The sequence below is a fragment of the Gallinula chloropus genome (genome assembly GCF_964237585.1).
Source record: "Gallinula chloropus genome assembly, chromosome: 5".
Taxonomy (NCBI): domain Eukaryota; kingdom Metazoa; phylum Chordata; class Aves; order Gruiformes; family Rallidae; genus Gallinula; species Gallinula chloropus.
This window is the reverse complement of record NC_140090.1, coordinates 53,055,750-53,072,139: the sequence shown is the minus strand read 5'-3', so window position 1 is coordinate 53,072,139 and position 16,390 is coordinate 53,055,750. Positions and strand designations below refer to the sequence as shown.

At 38.1% G+C, this 16,390-nt stretch overlaps 1 protein-coding gene across 2 annotated transcripts in view; it reads right to left on the bottom strand.

The window, feature by feature from the left end:
- PARG (poly(ADP-ribose) glycohydrolase) overlaps nucleotides 1–16,390 on the bottom strand; it is a gene marked incomplete at both ends in the record, with an annotated part of 63,939 nt that overhangs the window by 21,093 nt on the left and 26,456 nt on the right. For both annotated transcript variants that reach the window (XM_084264794.1, XM_084264795.1), the window contains 2 exons: nucleotides 10,653–10,810; nucleotides 12,848–12,940. In XM_084264794.1, coding sequence (XP_084120920.1) covers nucleotides 10,653–10,810; nucleotides 12,848–12,940 — 251 coding nt within the window. The remainder of the gene's footprint in view (nucleotides 1–10,652; nucleotides 10,811–12,847; nucleotides 12,941–16,390) is intronic.

Here is a 16,390-nt window from a genome sequence, read left to right as displayed (position 1 = left end):
CAAGCAGTTGTGTTTGCTCAACTCGTGAGGAGTTCATAAAAGGAAGAGTTCATGTGTGCATCTGCTGCCTAAATTACGTCTCACCTTTTATCTGGAAGTCCCATTTGATATGAATCCGTTAAACTAGTTAATCTATGAGCCTAGTCACGCATTTACTACCTTTCTGTCTCTCTACATCAGACTGAAAACCTGCTAATGTTGCAAGAGAGGTCTTCACATCACAAAGGTGATGCAGGATTCGGCATAGCCAGCAGACTAGGCAGAAGTCCAGAATTGGAAAAGCTATATATGAAATAAGTCAGATCAAGGTAAATGGTAATGGCAGAGCAGATGAACTTGGTTTCATCCATTACAATCACTCACCAAAACAAAGTGACTCTGTCAGGTAGAGAATTTCAACCAAATATTTTCTTTAATATCTGAGGCATTCAGTATGTTTTCTCTCTTGTTAAAAGCTGTGCTAACTACCTGTCTTCTTTCTCCTCTGGGATCAAAGCCAGATTAATGCTGATCTGCTTCTGAAAATATCTAATTTACATCTGATAAATATTCCCAAAACACTGTCTATAATTACAATAATGAAAAAAAGTACCTGTATTTCTGTTCTGGCCCTGTACAGCTGGGTAAAAACCACTGGGCAGCACAAAAGAGTTTGAAAAACTCTGGGTTCTGGCACAGGCACACCCTGTGTGCAGTGATACTCCACAGAGTGGACACAGAATAATACTGTGGGGTGTTAAAAGTTAACTGTATTTTGACCTAGGAGCTATATGCATCAGTTCTTTTACAGCCATTAGCGTATGGGCTCTCATCACCTCCCACTTACACTATTTGCTCTTCTTCATGATTTAACATAGATACCACTTTCTCTTTGAATATCCACTGTTTAATACTGGGGGGGGGGGGGGGGGGAGGGAGGTGGTGCGGGAGAGGGGCGGGAAACCAAAACAAACCACATTTTAAAGTATTTACTAAAAAGCAGGCAACACCAGTCCTGACCACACATTTTAGGACTGAATCCACCACAAATTATGCTTGTCCAAAGCAGAATGCACTCATAAAAGGACAGCCATTTATGGCAGGTTGCAGACACCATGTCCCAGATCAATATTCTGGGAATCACTTCATATTTTCTGTGTCTAGCATGTACCTTTATTAGTGAGCTAGTAGGAAACTGAAGATGACTATGTGCAAATATGCTTTTTCTTTTACATATGTTTGCAAACTACAATCCACTAGTATATTACTTCCATATTTTCATGTAACCAGACCAAAAACCTATTTCAAGTAGAGGTGCTTTACAACATTACCAATCTGTTTTCAACTCAAAAATCCCCACCGATTTTAATGGACTACAAATTAACCTTAAACCCTTGTGTTAATAAGTTACTGATATTCATTCAGTTGCATTTAGTTGCTTCAGATGTTCTTTTAAATTTCCTCATAAATCATGCCACAGTGACATGAATGATCCAGAAGACTTTCACCGAGCTATACTGAAGCTGGAAGGAGAAAAGCCCAAGAGAAAAACCATCACTCCCCCCAGGGCACACGGACAGCCAAGCTTTCTCAAGTGCAGCACAAAGTAACCAGTCATCTTTGTGAGTGCAACAGTAAAATCAAGTGATATTTACAATAAGAAAAATGGCCCAGCCCTGCCTACATTAATTTAAGTAAGAATGTAACATGGCAAAGTTTTGAATGTTTTAATCTTCAACCTCACTTCCAAAATGATTAATTAGGCAACATTACAAGAAATTTTATTTCTGAAGCAAACGTCCCCATTTTGAAAAGCAAAGTTAGATAAGGGCATCGATACAATACTAAGCAAAATTATTCTTCAAGCTCTGAGACACAGATCCTACTAAAGAAAATCCACCCAAAAATTTAAGTGGAAACCACACGATCCATTTCCTGATAAAAGAAACCAAGGCCAAACCCCATTAATTCCAATTAAAGAACTCAGCCAAATGAAGTGCACGGTAAATCAAATGTAAAGCACTGCAAGCCTACTTTCAGCCAAGGTAATTGAAATATTACTGGCAACTGCATATGTAAGCTCTTTTGCTTTGGACAAGACATTCCCACTGCCCTGCACCTAACTCCAATTTAGCAGATATGGGAGTTACCAAAGCTTGCAGGGCTAATCACAAAACAGCTACAAATTCATCTCTGGTTCTCTGGCCTCCAAGCCAGGGTAGATGCAATGGTAATCAAATAAAGGACCTCTATGGAGAAACAGTGGAGTGTTCTGAGGAATCAAGTTTAGAGATTTAAAAACATAAAGTAGATGTGTGAACAGTGTCGTAAACACAAAGTAGACGGTTAAAGTCATTGTGGCCAAATGAAACCTCTTTTCTAGCAAATATTCTGACACCTAAACAGAGACAAAAGCTTTAAAGAACTTGACCAGTGCCTCAACCAATGGTGCCAAGTAGCTCTGTAATCAAAACCTAACATGGTAGTTCCAGCATTACTGCACAAGTGTGTCATCTTCTCAAGATAACAGAAGCAAAGAATGCACATCAATACAGACACAAAGGAGTATGTCCACACGGTGGTTTATAGATTTTTAGAATTATCTTGGCAACTGGCAAGGTACTTCAATGGGTGCATTTCCAATGATGCAACACCAACGGGATTTAATAACATGAGGAGCTACAGAAAAGTGACCCTGGCATGCATACAGTTTACTGAGGAAGAGCTGAGCCAGCTGAAGTAAACATTTTTTTAAATACATTGGTTCCGACAGAGGTGTAATTACAATACAGTCGTTCACCTGCAAAATTTAATTTCCAAAGAGCTAAATTGATCCCCTGATGTTACTTGAAGAACTGGCTCCAGTAATTTTACAAGCAGAAGAAACCACTACAATCATGTGGTTAAAACCTCCTAGATGAAGATTCCCATTCCAGGCTGGGTTTAGAGTGCTTCTTGGCAAAGACCATAATCGTTTAAATTTAAATTGGATCTTCTCATAAAACTCAAAATGCTGTCCACACTGTAACAATATGTACAAATTTGCAGTATGGGTCATACTTCAAAGAATACTTCCTATAAATCCACAGCATTTTATGAGTGCCAATTGCAAAACTGTGGATACACAAATTCAGAGCTGTGGTCCCCACAGTTTAACCACCTGTGCTTTTCCATTACTACCACAGACACCAAAAAGTGCCTTTTTCTTTACTATTGCAGTTGAAGACACACTCACAGTTTCTTATATTTCAGCCTGATCTCACTGAAGAAAAAAGTACTGCACCTGAGCAAGTGCAAGACATTTTACTAAAACCTCATCTAGATGAATTTTACACAGTAAAGGGAGTGAGGGGAAGGATGGCAAGTTAAGGCAGAAATGAAAACACTGATAATACCCTCAATCTCAAGAGCAGAGCTTTAGTCCAATGTATAGAATGGCAAAACACTTGGGGAAAAAACCAAACCAAGCATCTTGCTTTTTGTATCTTGTTGCATTTCAAGCCTAAGCTTATTGGGTGTATACATGCAAGGGTGGAAATACTATGCTTACGTATATTCCGGTCAAACTTTTATTCCTCTCCATGTGACTGAGGGCTATTTTCATTAAAAGGCTGAGCTTTCTCAATTACTAGCAATCTCAACGGGAATCACTAAAATTTCATACTGATACACAGATCCCTAAAGGAAAAACTAATCTAGTGTAGCACAGTAGACTCATCAGTTAGGATTACGTCAGTAGCACTGGGGAACTCAGAAGCACTTTTCTCCCTGGAAAAAAAAAAAAAAAGGCGGGTGGGGGGTGTTCCAAAGCCAGAATAGAAAAATTAAACTTTTTTTTTACCCAAAACCAGTATCATATGTTTAATGCACTATTTTTTTAAGCTTTGATTTGCAATCCTAAGCATAGTTGATCAAAACTCTGTTTCAGTAAAGGTTCTGTTACAACATTATTTGATGTTTCATTCATGCTCAAGGTAACCATAGTCATTAAGTATGTTAAGGACTACCTATAGATATCAGTGTATTTAATGTCTAAGAAATCTGTATGCCTTAATGTGCACAGAGAGATAATCCCATCGCGCATGCACTGGAATGTGTATGCAATTATGTATGCTTATCACATGATTGTACAGGATAAGAGAACAATCTCCTGTCTCTCTAAATAAAACACAGCCTACCAGACAGAAATAACTGGAATTATATTAATTACCTGTGTCCCTTCCCTGAAGTACTTTCTCAGAAAGCTTTTTCAATGGATTAGGGCTTCCCCTGCCCCCTACAGAAATATTTATTTGCCTTTTAAACCAGTGTTGGATCACTACAGCTTTGCTTCAATGAAAAAGATGGAAGATAGTTCCAGTCAGTTACTGATAACGGGCTTTTCATGAAGAGCAGAGCTGCAATATGTGTTTTATTGCTACCATTTACACTCCCGTAATCAAGAGAAATGAATTACACAGTGATTCACTCCTGTATCTTATGATTAACAATACCCCACACCCACTCTGGTCTGCAAAGCACCCAAGGGACTGAGCACGACAATGCAGGAAGAAAATACTTTTGTGCCCTTCATAGACCAAAAAGATACTTGAAATAGCGTTAATTTCATCTTTATCTCACACTTTTTTTTTGGTGCACATTTTAGAACACAATACATTATTACAGTAGCACATATGCATAATTTGTAAGTAAATAAATATACATATATCAGGGGTGCACACTCAAAAAATTTTTACTGATAGGTATGCATAATGAAAAAAAAAATTGGAGACCACTGCCCTAGACAGCTCTGAATACTTAAACAGCTATTACATAAGATGAAGAAACCTTAGCAAGTTTAATATGGGAAATGTAAACCCTTACTAGAAAGCCCTTCAGCCATTGAAAATATTTCAAGTGAAAACTAAAAGTGTGGCTATTCTGAATATTAAAACTTCAATTAATGAAATTTAGACTTCTCTATATAAACCAAAAGCAAAATAACTCAGATGAGAGATTCCTCCTGAGAAGAAAGGCAGACAAAATAATTAGTGTTCTAACAGCCCCAAAGAAAATGCCTCTGTCCAGATCTTGCACTTCACAATAGGAAAGCATCACTCAACATTGCACAAGTCAGATAGAGAAACCTCAATTCTGATTTCCTGATGCCTGGTATATGGCTCTTCCAATTCATAGTATGGATTCCATTTTTCTGTATTAAAACCACCTTCCTTTTCTTAGTTTATATAGGAAGTAATTTAGAGTTTTTTAATTCCCTTGGCATCAAGGAGGAGAAAAACAATATATTCAATCCAATCACACAGGCAATTTCTTTCCTACTGTCATGTGTCATAAGCGTGAGCTGTTGTCATACCAAAGTTATTTAAGAACATCATACTATTCAATACCCATATGTTTAATTAGAACTTCATCTTTAGATTAAGCAGTGATTCTTAAGATTTGTCATAACAGAAAGTTGAGCAACATCATTTTGTTGGTAATCTAAATGCAAAAATCTAGTTTCCATCTCATACACTCACATATCCTCACATCACTATTCGCTGTGCTTTTCATGTTGTACTTTTGTTTATTGTGGCAAGTAACTTGGAGCATTATAAACTGTTTTAGGAAAAGGTTTTGATGATTTATGAGTTTTAAAATGCATCAGATAGCATCTTACTTCATCAGTAAAGTGTCAAACTCCAAGTACTCAACACTAAGAAACAGCAGGGTACAAAGTTTTGCCCCAAGTATCTAAAACTAAAGACATCCCTGCAGCATGGTGCAACTAAGTTCTGCCCCAAAGGACTATATTTACTAAGCTAATGACAAAGTATTCAGATTGGGTACTGTTTTAGCCACTATAGCAAATTAATTACAGCTGACTTAAGAAGAGCGTCCTTTTAAAATTGTAGATTTCAAAAGTATTTCCTCATTTACCACACACAAATGCTGATTTAAACTTGTTCAGAAAGTTCTACTCTAGTATTGCATCCAAGGCTAATTAAAACACAGACCTAAAGCAGGTGTAACAGATCAGTGCCTACAAATACAGAAAACCTAGAACGATTTTTCAGAGGAGCATCTCTCACTCCAAACCAAGTTCTCCCAAAGTCGCTAGATAATTTATTCCCCAGAGAATACTCATTAGTGTTGCAAAATTGATGATGTTTATGAAGAGACAATTGCATTACTAGTAAATTCAATTTCAATTCTCCTGCATAAACGTACTATACAGTTTGCCCATTTCCTTTCATATATTATACATCCCATAAAAGACATATATATCTTAACTAGTGGGGTTTTTTCCCCCCATTTCCAATCGCTTGAAATTACTTTAAAGGTTTGTTGGATAAAGATGAAGAAATTCAGTCCTAGTAGAATACTTAGACCAGAGCATCCACTAATATATAGACCGAAAAATCCACCAGAATTACATCACTAGAATTGCTACCTTCAATTATGAAAATATCTCAAATGCTTTGATGGGAGCAGATGCATAACAGCTCCAGTTTAACTACACCAGTTGTCTGCAAAAGGAAAACAAAGGAGTTCTAACTTGACCCAAGAGCTAAGAATGGATCTGTAGTAGGTCAATGAGACAGCAAAAGCAAAATGGGTCCTCGACATGCCTGTCTCCTTTTCAGTCATCCAGAACACAGATTCAAAATTGAGGAATTTTTTTTTTCTTGTATTTTGCTTTTACATGTAATCAAATCAGGTATTTTCCTAAATTACTGAATTCTGGAACTTATTCAACAAGGGTAAGAAAAAAACCCAGAGAGCAAAGTCTTGCAAGACAGTGGACTGTATCTTTTTTATTATCTTCTCAAAAATAAATGCAAGAAAGCGTTTGCTTAGGGACATGGCTGAGTGGTGGACTTGGCAGTGCTACGTTAACCTTTGGACTTCATCTCAGAAGCCTTTTGTAACCAAAGCGACTGCGTCATTCAATGTTACTTCAGCCTTCAGTGAATTTCCAGAGGTGAGGGGCAACAAGCACTTCTCCCCTTTTTATGAAAATGCTGTTAAATCACAAACTATTCACCAAGATTAACTATAAGTATAATCACTGTAAACTGTTTAACCACTGTAAACTATGTAACCACTGTTACAATGCAGAGACAGTCTCAGGAGAGTCAATGCAATTCATGCTCCACATTCAACCAGCATGCAACTCCTAGGGAAAATTTACCAGTAAGAGGAGTATTTATCAGTAAAAGGAATAAATGGCAATTATTTCTTTCTTTTGTGATGAGTTACTTTTGCATAAGTCTGCTCAATGAATTTCCACATCATATATTATACAAATATTTAAAAAAGAAAAATCAAGTTTTTAAAATTTAGCTTGATATTTTGAATAGAAGGGGTATTTTGTGCTATTTAATATGATCTAATGTTTGGCCAGTGAACAGATGTCATTCTATCTACTAGGATTTATAAATATTCAAGCTCTCAAAGTTAAACTACAGATGCCATTTTTTAACTGCATTTTTAATGGATTATGTTATGACTTAAATTGTAACAGGCCCATCCTTGCCAAGTACGAAAGGGAAGAATTTAATTAAATTATGGAGTGTTTAATTATCCACAAGTGACTTTCACTCTGTAGCATAGTGAACAATCAAAATAGACAGTATCACAACACACTATTTAAGTGGAATGAAGAGAGGAATGGTCAGTTTTTTCCTTGTCTCATGTGGCAAGACCATCAGACCAGAGATGAGGAAAAGCACAGGTGATTTCTGGTAATGCTACCACACAAAATGGGCTTCGTCCCAGTCAGCTGCAGGTATTAGTACATACACCAGCACACAAGAAACTTGTTGTCATCACTGTAGCTACAGTGCCAAGCACTGGTGCACCACAAAATGCTTGACAGCAGAGGTGGGGGAAGAGTAAATGCTCAGTGTTGTGCACCAAGTGTCTGTTGTTTTGTCAGATTTGTATCTTGCAGGGGGAGCAGGGGTGAAAGTCATAACGTGCAAGTTAATACCACATAAAAATTTAAAGCACCAGAAGATTGGGAGGAGGGAGCAAATATTATGGCTCTTAAATGTAGAAACCATAACTATTTTGTAGTGTATAAAAACATACTATTTAAGTCTGCATAAGTTGAATTGACAAATGCCTGCTGTGTAAAACTGAAAATGTGAGCTTACAGAGTTCTGTTTCTAATTTAAGTCACAAGTTTTGGATTTTTTTTTTCCCCAGTCTCAAAGAGTTGAGAGGAGGAGGAAGCCTTTTTTATGAATGCAGAAAGAGTGGAATGGAGGAACACCACATTTGCTAAAGTAAAATTCCCACAAATGCTAACATCCACTCAGTAATTCTACTTTCTCAGGGAACCGTGGCAGATTATTTTACTGTACCCAAAGAGCAAAGTAATTAGTTCACAGTCATGTAGCAGATGAATTATGCTAAGGAAAGAACTAAGCCTGAAAAAAGCTGCAGACCATAACACTGTGGGGAGAAAGGGTTGCTGTGAGGAACAATCTGGTATGGCCATCCCTAAGCAGACAGAGCAGAGGAGCAGCATCCAAAGCTTTTACATCAAAACACTGTGTCGTGATTTTGCCCCAATGGTCGCTTGTTCTTTAAAAGGAAGAGGGGGAGAACTTGGGGGTGGGGGAAGGGAAGAGAAAGGGAAAAAAAGACCAAAACCAGGCAACCAAAACCCCACGGGTTGGGATAAGGATAGTTTACTAAAATAGCAGAAAGATAAATATAACAATGATAACAGGACTTTAGAGCAAAAAATGTATGAAACTGGTGATACACAATGCAGTTTCTCAGCGAACTACACAACTCAGGCCATGCAGCCCAGAGCCGTCCCGAAATCTGACCGTCGCCAAAAACCGTGCGTCCTGGCACCACCTGCTCCTCCCCCCACCAGCCCCCCTGTTATGCTGAGCATGATGTAATTGGCATGGAACACCCCCTTTGGCCCCTTCGGGTCACCTGTCCTGGCTGTGTCCCCTCCTTTCTCGTTAGCAGGGAAATATGAACAACTGAAAAAGTCCTTGATTGCTTGGCAACAACTAGAAACATCAGGGTGCTATCAGCACTGCTCCCATCCTAACTCCCAAACATGGCATTCTATCCACTATTAGAAAACAAATTAACTCCATCCTGGCTGAAACCAGGACACAATGTTATTAAGAGAAGAGTCACAAGCATTTTAACTTCAGTTATTGGCTCCTACCTTTTGAATATATTCAGCTTCATGAAAGGCCTTTCTGTAAGAGGTGAGATACACACTGCAATGAACCAAATCTACAAGACCGAAACAATAGCTGGAAACATGACATATTCTCTACCCTTGCTATTAAAAAACTAACTTTTCAGAGCAAGAAAACACAGGATTGGCAGGAAGAAAAAGAAATAGGATGCTGTCCACCCTCCTCCTCCCTCCTTCATTTTAGATTTCAACTAAGTTGGTTACATACAGTATCACAACACAAAACTAAATTCTTGTAATACTCTCTCCACCACTCATTCACGTAACATCTGTTTCTTTTTGCTTTTATTCCAACAGTCCACCTCTCACTGACCTATTCCTTCATATTTTATCCACCACACCACTGGAATAAACACCAAAACACAGTGGGCCTTCTTCCAGCATAGTTTTCTGGTCTCTCTCTTCCGAAATACACAGTATAGAGAAACCTGTGCTAGCCCTTAAAGACAGCAAGCACCAAAAGCATCAGCATATCTGACAATTTGTTCTGGGAAGTTTTAGTCTGGCATAGCTCTTACAACACATGTACCCAAGTGAACTGGATCACAGGCACTGTGTTTTTATATTTCACCTCGGCGTTCAGATTATATGCATTATATCTCTTGGTGTGAGGAATAAAAAACCAACCCTCTAGCTTGATAATCCAGTGTAATAAACTTAAGGTTGACCTCCACAGATCTGTGTGAAAGTACCCAGAATATGACAAATTCTCATTTCTAATCTGCAAGTCTACATGAACCATATTCTGCAAAGAAATATCTCTATCCTCTCCCTCCAACTAAACTGCATATATAAGAAATAAAAGATATGAAGACAAATTTCTGTATCAAATGTCTCTAATCTAATGTTAAGGAAGAGAGGAGTGTTTAGAAGTGACAGTATCTCTAATTAAACTCTTATTGTAGTATTGAAACCTTTCTAGGCTGACTTGTAGCAAAAAGGAGAGGTTTATTTTAGCATGTAGCTCCAACTGCCATAAAAGGTAATGAGATTGTATGGATGCTGAAGAATCAAGTCCTATTGATCTGCCTTAATGTGCAGATGACCACTGCTGACACAAAGGAGACAACAGAAAAATGGCTGGGAAAACACTGACCTTTAGCTTAAATACATATAGAACACTCAAAGCACAACTGAAATACACCATTTGCAGATGAACAGTTTGTGAGGAGGTAGAGAATTGTACCAGACCAATTATAGCAGAGGAAGAGCGTGCCTCTGCATGTGTGTGCATAAAACAAAGAATTGGAATATTAAACATAATTTCTTGTGAACAAGGTCCTTTCTTACACAGTTGCACAGTTTTCTTTTTCCTTGGAGGCAAACAGACAGAAAGCAAACCACTGAAATTAATGACAGAAACACAAAAGAAACAGTGAGTTTTTCCCCTAAATGACAACAATAATATTTTCATTGAGGAGTTATCAGCTTCATTTACTCCAGAGTGCCATACCTGTTGAAGTTAATGTCTGGATAACTAGAATACTCAGACTTCATCTTTGCATTGCGACGTGGAAAAGTACAGAAGAAAGCATTGGCCAGAAAACTAGCAATCTGTTCCTGTGACATTGTGATGGAGTGATTCATCTTTTGTTTCAGTAGAGGTATTGGCTACAAAGAAAAGGAGGGAGGAGGAGGGAGAAGAAGGAGAGAAGGAAAAATAATTAACATACCCATTTCAGGAGAAAAAAACAGCGCACAAAATTACATTTGTTAAATTAGAGCAAGAGTAATTTAGGCCATTGGTGAACCCTTTAATCAGCAGCACCATTAAAGTCAAGCACAGTTTATTCAAGACAATTTGGAAAAAATTTGCTTGACAAACCGCAAATTTCTAATCAATAATAAAAAGAAGGATCGAGAAAACACAACTTACCAAACAGAACCATGAGGAATGGAAAGGGGAAAAAATTAGATGGGATGTTGCAAGTCCAGGGCAATCTTAAAAACCGAAAAACCCACTTTCCATAGCTGTACAGTTAAGAACCCTTAAGGAAGGCTTTCAGCTACAATAACCATGCTTTTCACTTTACAAAGAAAGGTGGAAGTCAGGCCACAGATCACCACCCTGCAATCTGCTTTGATTTTTTTTTTCCATCCTACTTGAAGAAGTAGCACTGGTAATACTTGCAGAGTGCAAGTATTCATAATCAGAATGAACAAAGAGCTCAGTTTCACTTTGGTCCTGGGAGTTTTATTTGACACTAGTCAGTGCTTGTTTAAAGAAAAAGCAGCAGGACAAAATAACCCTGAAGTGTTATCTATCTTTTAGTTTATCTGGCTTTTGTCTCCTGATTTGGAATTTTCATTCACCACATGTGGGGCTGGTTTTTTTCATTATGTGATAATACTGGTGTGGTGGGGAAAAAAAAAAAAAAAATTCATTCTGCCTGCTAAGAGGTCCAGTAACAGTTACTATAAACCGACTGGACAGGAGAAAGAGAGGAGTTTTCACCTCTTCTTCCAATATTCTCAGCCTTCACCATTAGCCTAGCTCCAGGAGAGCCAACCAGCTACATTTTATCCTTTTAGTTGTGAATACAGTAATTGCTACTAATTTAGACTGTTGAATACACAGCCCTGTTTACTCCACAAAACAAACAAGTTTTCCTTGATTCTTATAGCTACTCCATTCACTGCATCTCATTCTGACTTCTGGCTATTTAATTAACAAGGTATATTGTGATGTCTGAAGTCACACAGCTAGAGGGGGAAAAACACCTGAGAAGCTCTCTCTAACAAGCCCATAAAAGGATATTTTGGACAGTACGTTATATGGGGGAAAAATCAGCTTTATGTCTATCCAGAAAAATTACTCTGGAAGTTCTCTATAATTACTGTCTCTATAAAAGGCATTACTATGTGAACTTGCAGGTCTTGTGCTTCACTCTGTTCCAAAACTTCACAGCATTCTCACAAACATCCCCATCAAGTGAGTAGTAAAAAATTTTAAGAAATACTCATACTGTTTGATAATATGCATCTGCTGTAGGACCCAGAACAACAAAGTAGAGAGAGATTTTCCTTGCCCCTGTCCAACAAAATCAATTTAGATGGTGTAAGAAGTGTAACAAAGGCGTTTACAAGTGATAGTTGTTACCCTGGTAATGCTCTGCCTACAATACATCCTAACTTACTTCCTCAGTCCTACTCACTTGTATCAGCTTTACTACCTACAGAACTGTATGCGCACAAGTATCGTGATGCTAGCACTAGAATAAGATATGCTCCCAAGTAAACTAAGGCTTTATGAAAATACTAATTCCAGGATTAAAAATCGAAAATGAAACTACATATGTTTTAAGATTATTCAAATATTTCAGTTTTTAAGGGTGACAGTCAAACCTGAAAGGGTTCATGGTCATTTAAGAAAAGCAAGAAGCAACTCCAGTATATAGAAAGTGTTAACTAAGTTCAGGCTAAAAATATGACAGCAGCATATATATATATATATATATTTTTACATTCTGTTATACCATTAGAGGTGTATTGTCTGTTCTTCTCCATAAGCCTCAGCTATGTTCAACACAGAGTCTATAGCTTTTATTAAGAACATAGAATAATCCTGATGTTTTGACCTTAGCCATTAGTCACAGCTTGCAGAAGAGTGGCCTGCCACAGAGCACTTCACTAGCTGTGTTCACGTACCTGCGTGCAGATACTAGGGAGACAGAGCGCCAGCTTGACCATGTCAGGAAGAATGGATTGGAACAAGTGTTGAGCCTCTGCATCTTCAAGAACCTGTTAAAGAAGGCAAAGAGGAAAAAAAAAAAGAAAGAAAAGTTTGTGAAAACAGGACCCAACCAGAAGAAATGAGAGGAAAAACATAGGTTCATAGGTTAGCTTCATGCAAATTTGTAGCATTTGTCATGGTAATAGCTCACCTTGCAATAGTCCACTAACTGTAATACAGAAGCAACTCTTAAAACTTGCAGAAGAGAAAACACATCACCAAATGCCCTACAAAAACCTTACTGGTAAGTTCTCATTTGACTCTTTCCAAAGCAATGAACCAAACTCTCAGCTGATAAGAATCATCACCTAACCACAAAAGTACTGGAACAATTTACTTAAAACCTCTTAAGGACATACATAACTGGGTCAGGCCAGTGGTCCTCAGCTCAGCAACAGGAAATGCTATGTAAGAAGCATGTGCAAGCCTGACAACTTTCTTCTGTTCCCCCAAGAACTACAGCCGTTGGATTACATATGTTAAAGGGTGCAGCATGCCTAGTTCCAACATGCTGAAGTTGCATCTTTCTAGTCTCTTCTGTAAGGCAGTTGAGCCTATGACTATTTTAGCTGCCACTCTCTACCTGTTCTTCCTTCCTGAGAAGGAGACACCAGAACAGACAGCACAGGGAAGAAGAAAAAAAAGACACACCAATGGTTCACAAGGCTTCTCAAAGCCTTTACACTCAAAAGCAAGTCACATCAAACCCTTCCTGACACATTTGGCTGCCAAAGTGTACCAAGCCAATGGATTCAGAGAAAAGTCCAGGACTTCTCAGAATTCTAAACTGCAGCTGCCAGTTCCAAGCTCAACATGACGTACCCAGGGTTTAAGATTGACTCAACCACACCTCCATCATCATACAGCTATTTTTAAAAGATGCAAAAAAAGTTCTTTATGTGGGCCCTTTTAAGAAAGGCTGGGATAGGCACACAAATAGGAGGCTGTGAAAAGAAAAGCAACATAAAGCAGTGCAGTGTCCACAGACAAAACAGCCCAAATCCATGACGTATCCTCGAACACCTCACATTCTGCCACATGAATGGGTTTAAGTAAGATCAAGAAAGTAAAAGCACATTCTCCATCTTCCTGTGCAGAGGTGTAGTGTTGCACTGCTCTAGGAATCTTGGTACCAGATGTGACTGGCTGTTAGATTTGCAAACTTAAGGCAAAAAGCAGAGAAAATGCACAACTCGCACTACAGCTGGGGAACGCAAGACACAGGTTCAGCCTTCTGCCTCCCTCTTTCACCCGGGGAAACCGTATTTGTGACAAATACCTTCTACCAGTTCCTAGATTAAAATAGTGCAAATTCTGTAACTGTGGCTTGAAAACTAAAGAATATTATTTTTCAAGTAAAACTGTTAGGAAATAATTTGATTAACTACCTATTTCACACAAAACCAACAGAAGACAGAATGGATGAAACAGCATTAAGAAAATATCAACATTAGTCTCTGCAACACTTAAGACTAATTGCAAAATCACAGAAAATAATCTTTTTAGTTATACAATCAAAGTGTTGTAATTCACACTTCAATAGAAAGTTTCACACAGACCTCAGAATGTAAGAGATACTGGTAATTTTCCTGAGAAGTGGAAAACACCATGCCTCTGTTTCAAAGCATACCGTACTCCATAAATGCCAAGCTGAAAATATTGTTTGCTAGCTAACAACTTCTGTTCTTCCAAGATCATTAAAATAACTATGGAAGTATCTCTGCTCTATTCCCTCCTGTTTGAAGTGATATAAGGAATAAGAGTGCTCAGGAAGTTAAAACACACAACACAAATGCTCAGAGGATAAACAACTTACAGCAGGGATGGGGGAAAAGGAAACAATGCCAATACCTACACAATTACTTGCCATGCATTATGTATGCTGCCAATGGAAACATACAAACAAAGTTTTTAAATTAAAGTTTAAAATTGAAACAAGAACTTCTAAAGAGCAGCAAGCCTAGGAAACATCAAAATAATTTGATATAATACAGGAGGAATCCAAGTAAAACACAACTTGTTACTGAAAGTAAACTTTTTCCAGGTGAAGAAATGAACAAGATCAATCTCTCCTACTGTTGGCTGCATTGCACTTACATATTTACACACTAAGTCACATACTGAAAACTACGACCTAACCTTTATCATCACCTACTTTAGCAGGAAACTTTGCTCTGTTCATAGACACAATGTTTTTAAGTGCCATGAAGTAACAAAATGGGAATTTAAAGACTGCAATTTCAGCTCTCAATACATAAAACGAATATTAAGTTAAATCAATTCAAAAGATGACATTTAACCTCAGATGTCTACCGGGCTGTCAGATTCAGATATTCTCTCCCTTTTGGGCAGCACTTCCTCTCTTTTAAAGTCGACATATAAATAGTGGCTGCCATGCTTTGCTGACTACCACAGACTATACAGGATCACTTATCTGGTGACACATTATGGCACCAGACTTTGTCATAGCTGTCAAGACTTCAACCTTTTCTTTATGCTTCTTTGAAAACAATATAATAATACTATGAGACAATTTCTTCCCAAAGAAGGCCAGCAACTGCACAGCTCAGCTCTGATGCAGAATGCATAACTACAAAGGTCAATTCTTCAACTCTGAAACTCTACTTTTCCTTCTCTTATTTTCCAAATGTACTAGAACACACTCTCCCCTCTACACAATTTCTATGTATGACTTTTACCATACCTCTACTAATGAAAACCTCACAATTTGAAGCTGTTAATGTCCAGAAGTGTTCTCATTTGATTTCAGACAGATTATTCTTACACTTAAGTGACAAAAAAGTGTTGGGGTGGTTTTTTTTGTGAAAAGTGTCGGGTGCCACAAAAACCTTACTACATTTTCACTGGACGAGTCACTGAAAGGACCTTCCAACTCTAAGATATTATTGTGAGTTCCCAGACCTTGACAAGAAACTAACTCTGCACTGTTCTTAATCAAGCCACCAAGCAGCTTAAGCACCCCTGTTTCCCATACTCCCCCTATTTAGGCACATCTCCTAAATACTTCAGGGAAGACATCAATCGTTTTTCAAGCTCAGTTTGTTTCTTCCCACAGATGCTATAACTTGATAAAAGAGCTGCTGCGGGGTGCAATCCAAGAACTCTTGTTACTCAACTGCAGGTACCATGGTTTTGTGTGTTGGTTTTTAAAACAACCCACAAAACAGCCACCCATCTTTCTCCCTAAAAAATAACACTTTGGGGAATTACTCAGGTCTGCGCTTCCAATTTACATCTTAAGGCTATAACCCATTATTGAACAGTGACCATATGCCAGAGATAAGCATCCTTCTTTGTTTAAAGTTTCTAAAAAATACCCAATCCCCCTCCCCCCAAACCTAACTTGAGTCACAGCCACATCCATGCAATCATAACTTACCCCTTTCTGCCCATGGACTCTTCCTGTACAGGTAACATTCCTACAAGGTTTCTATAAA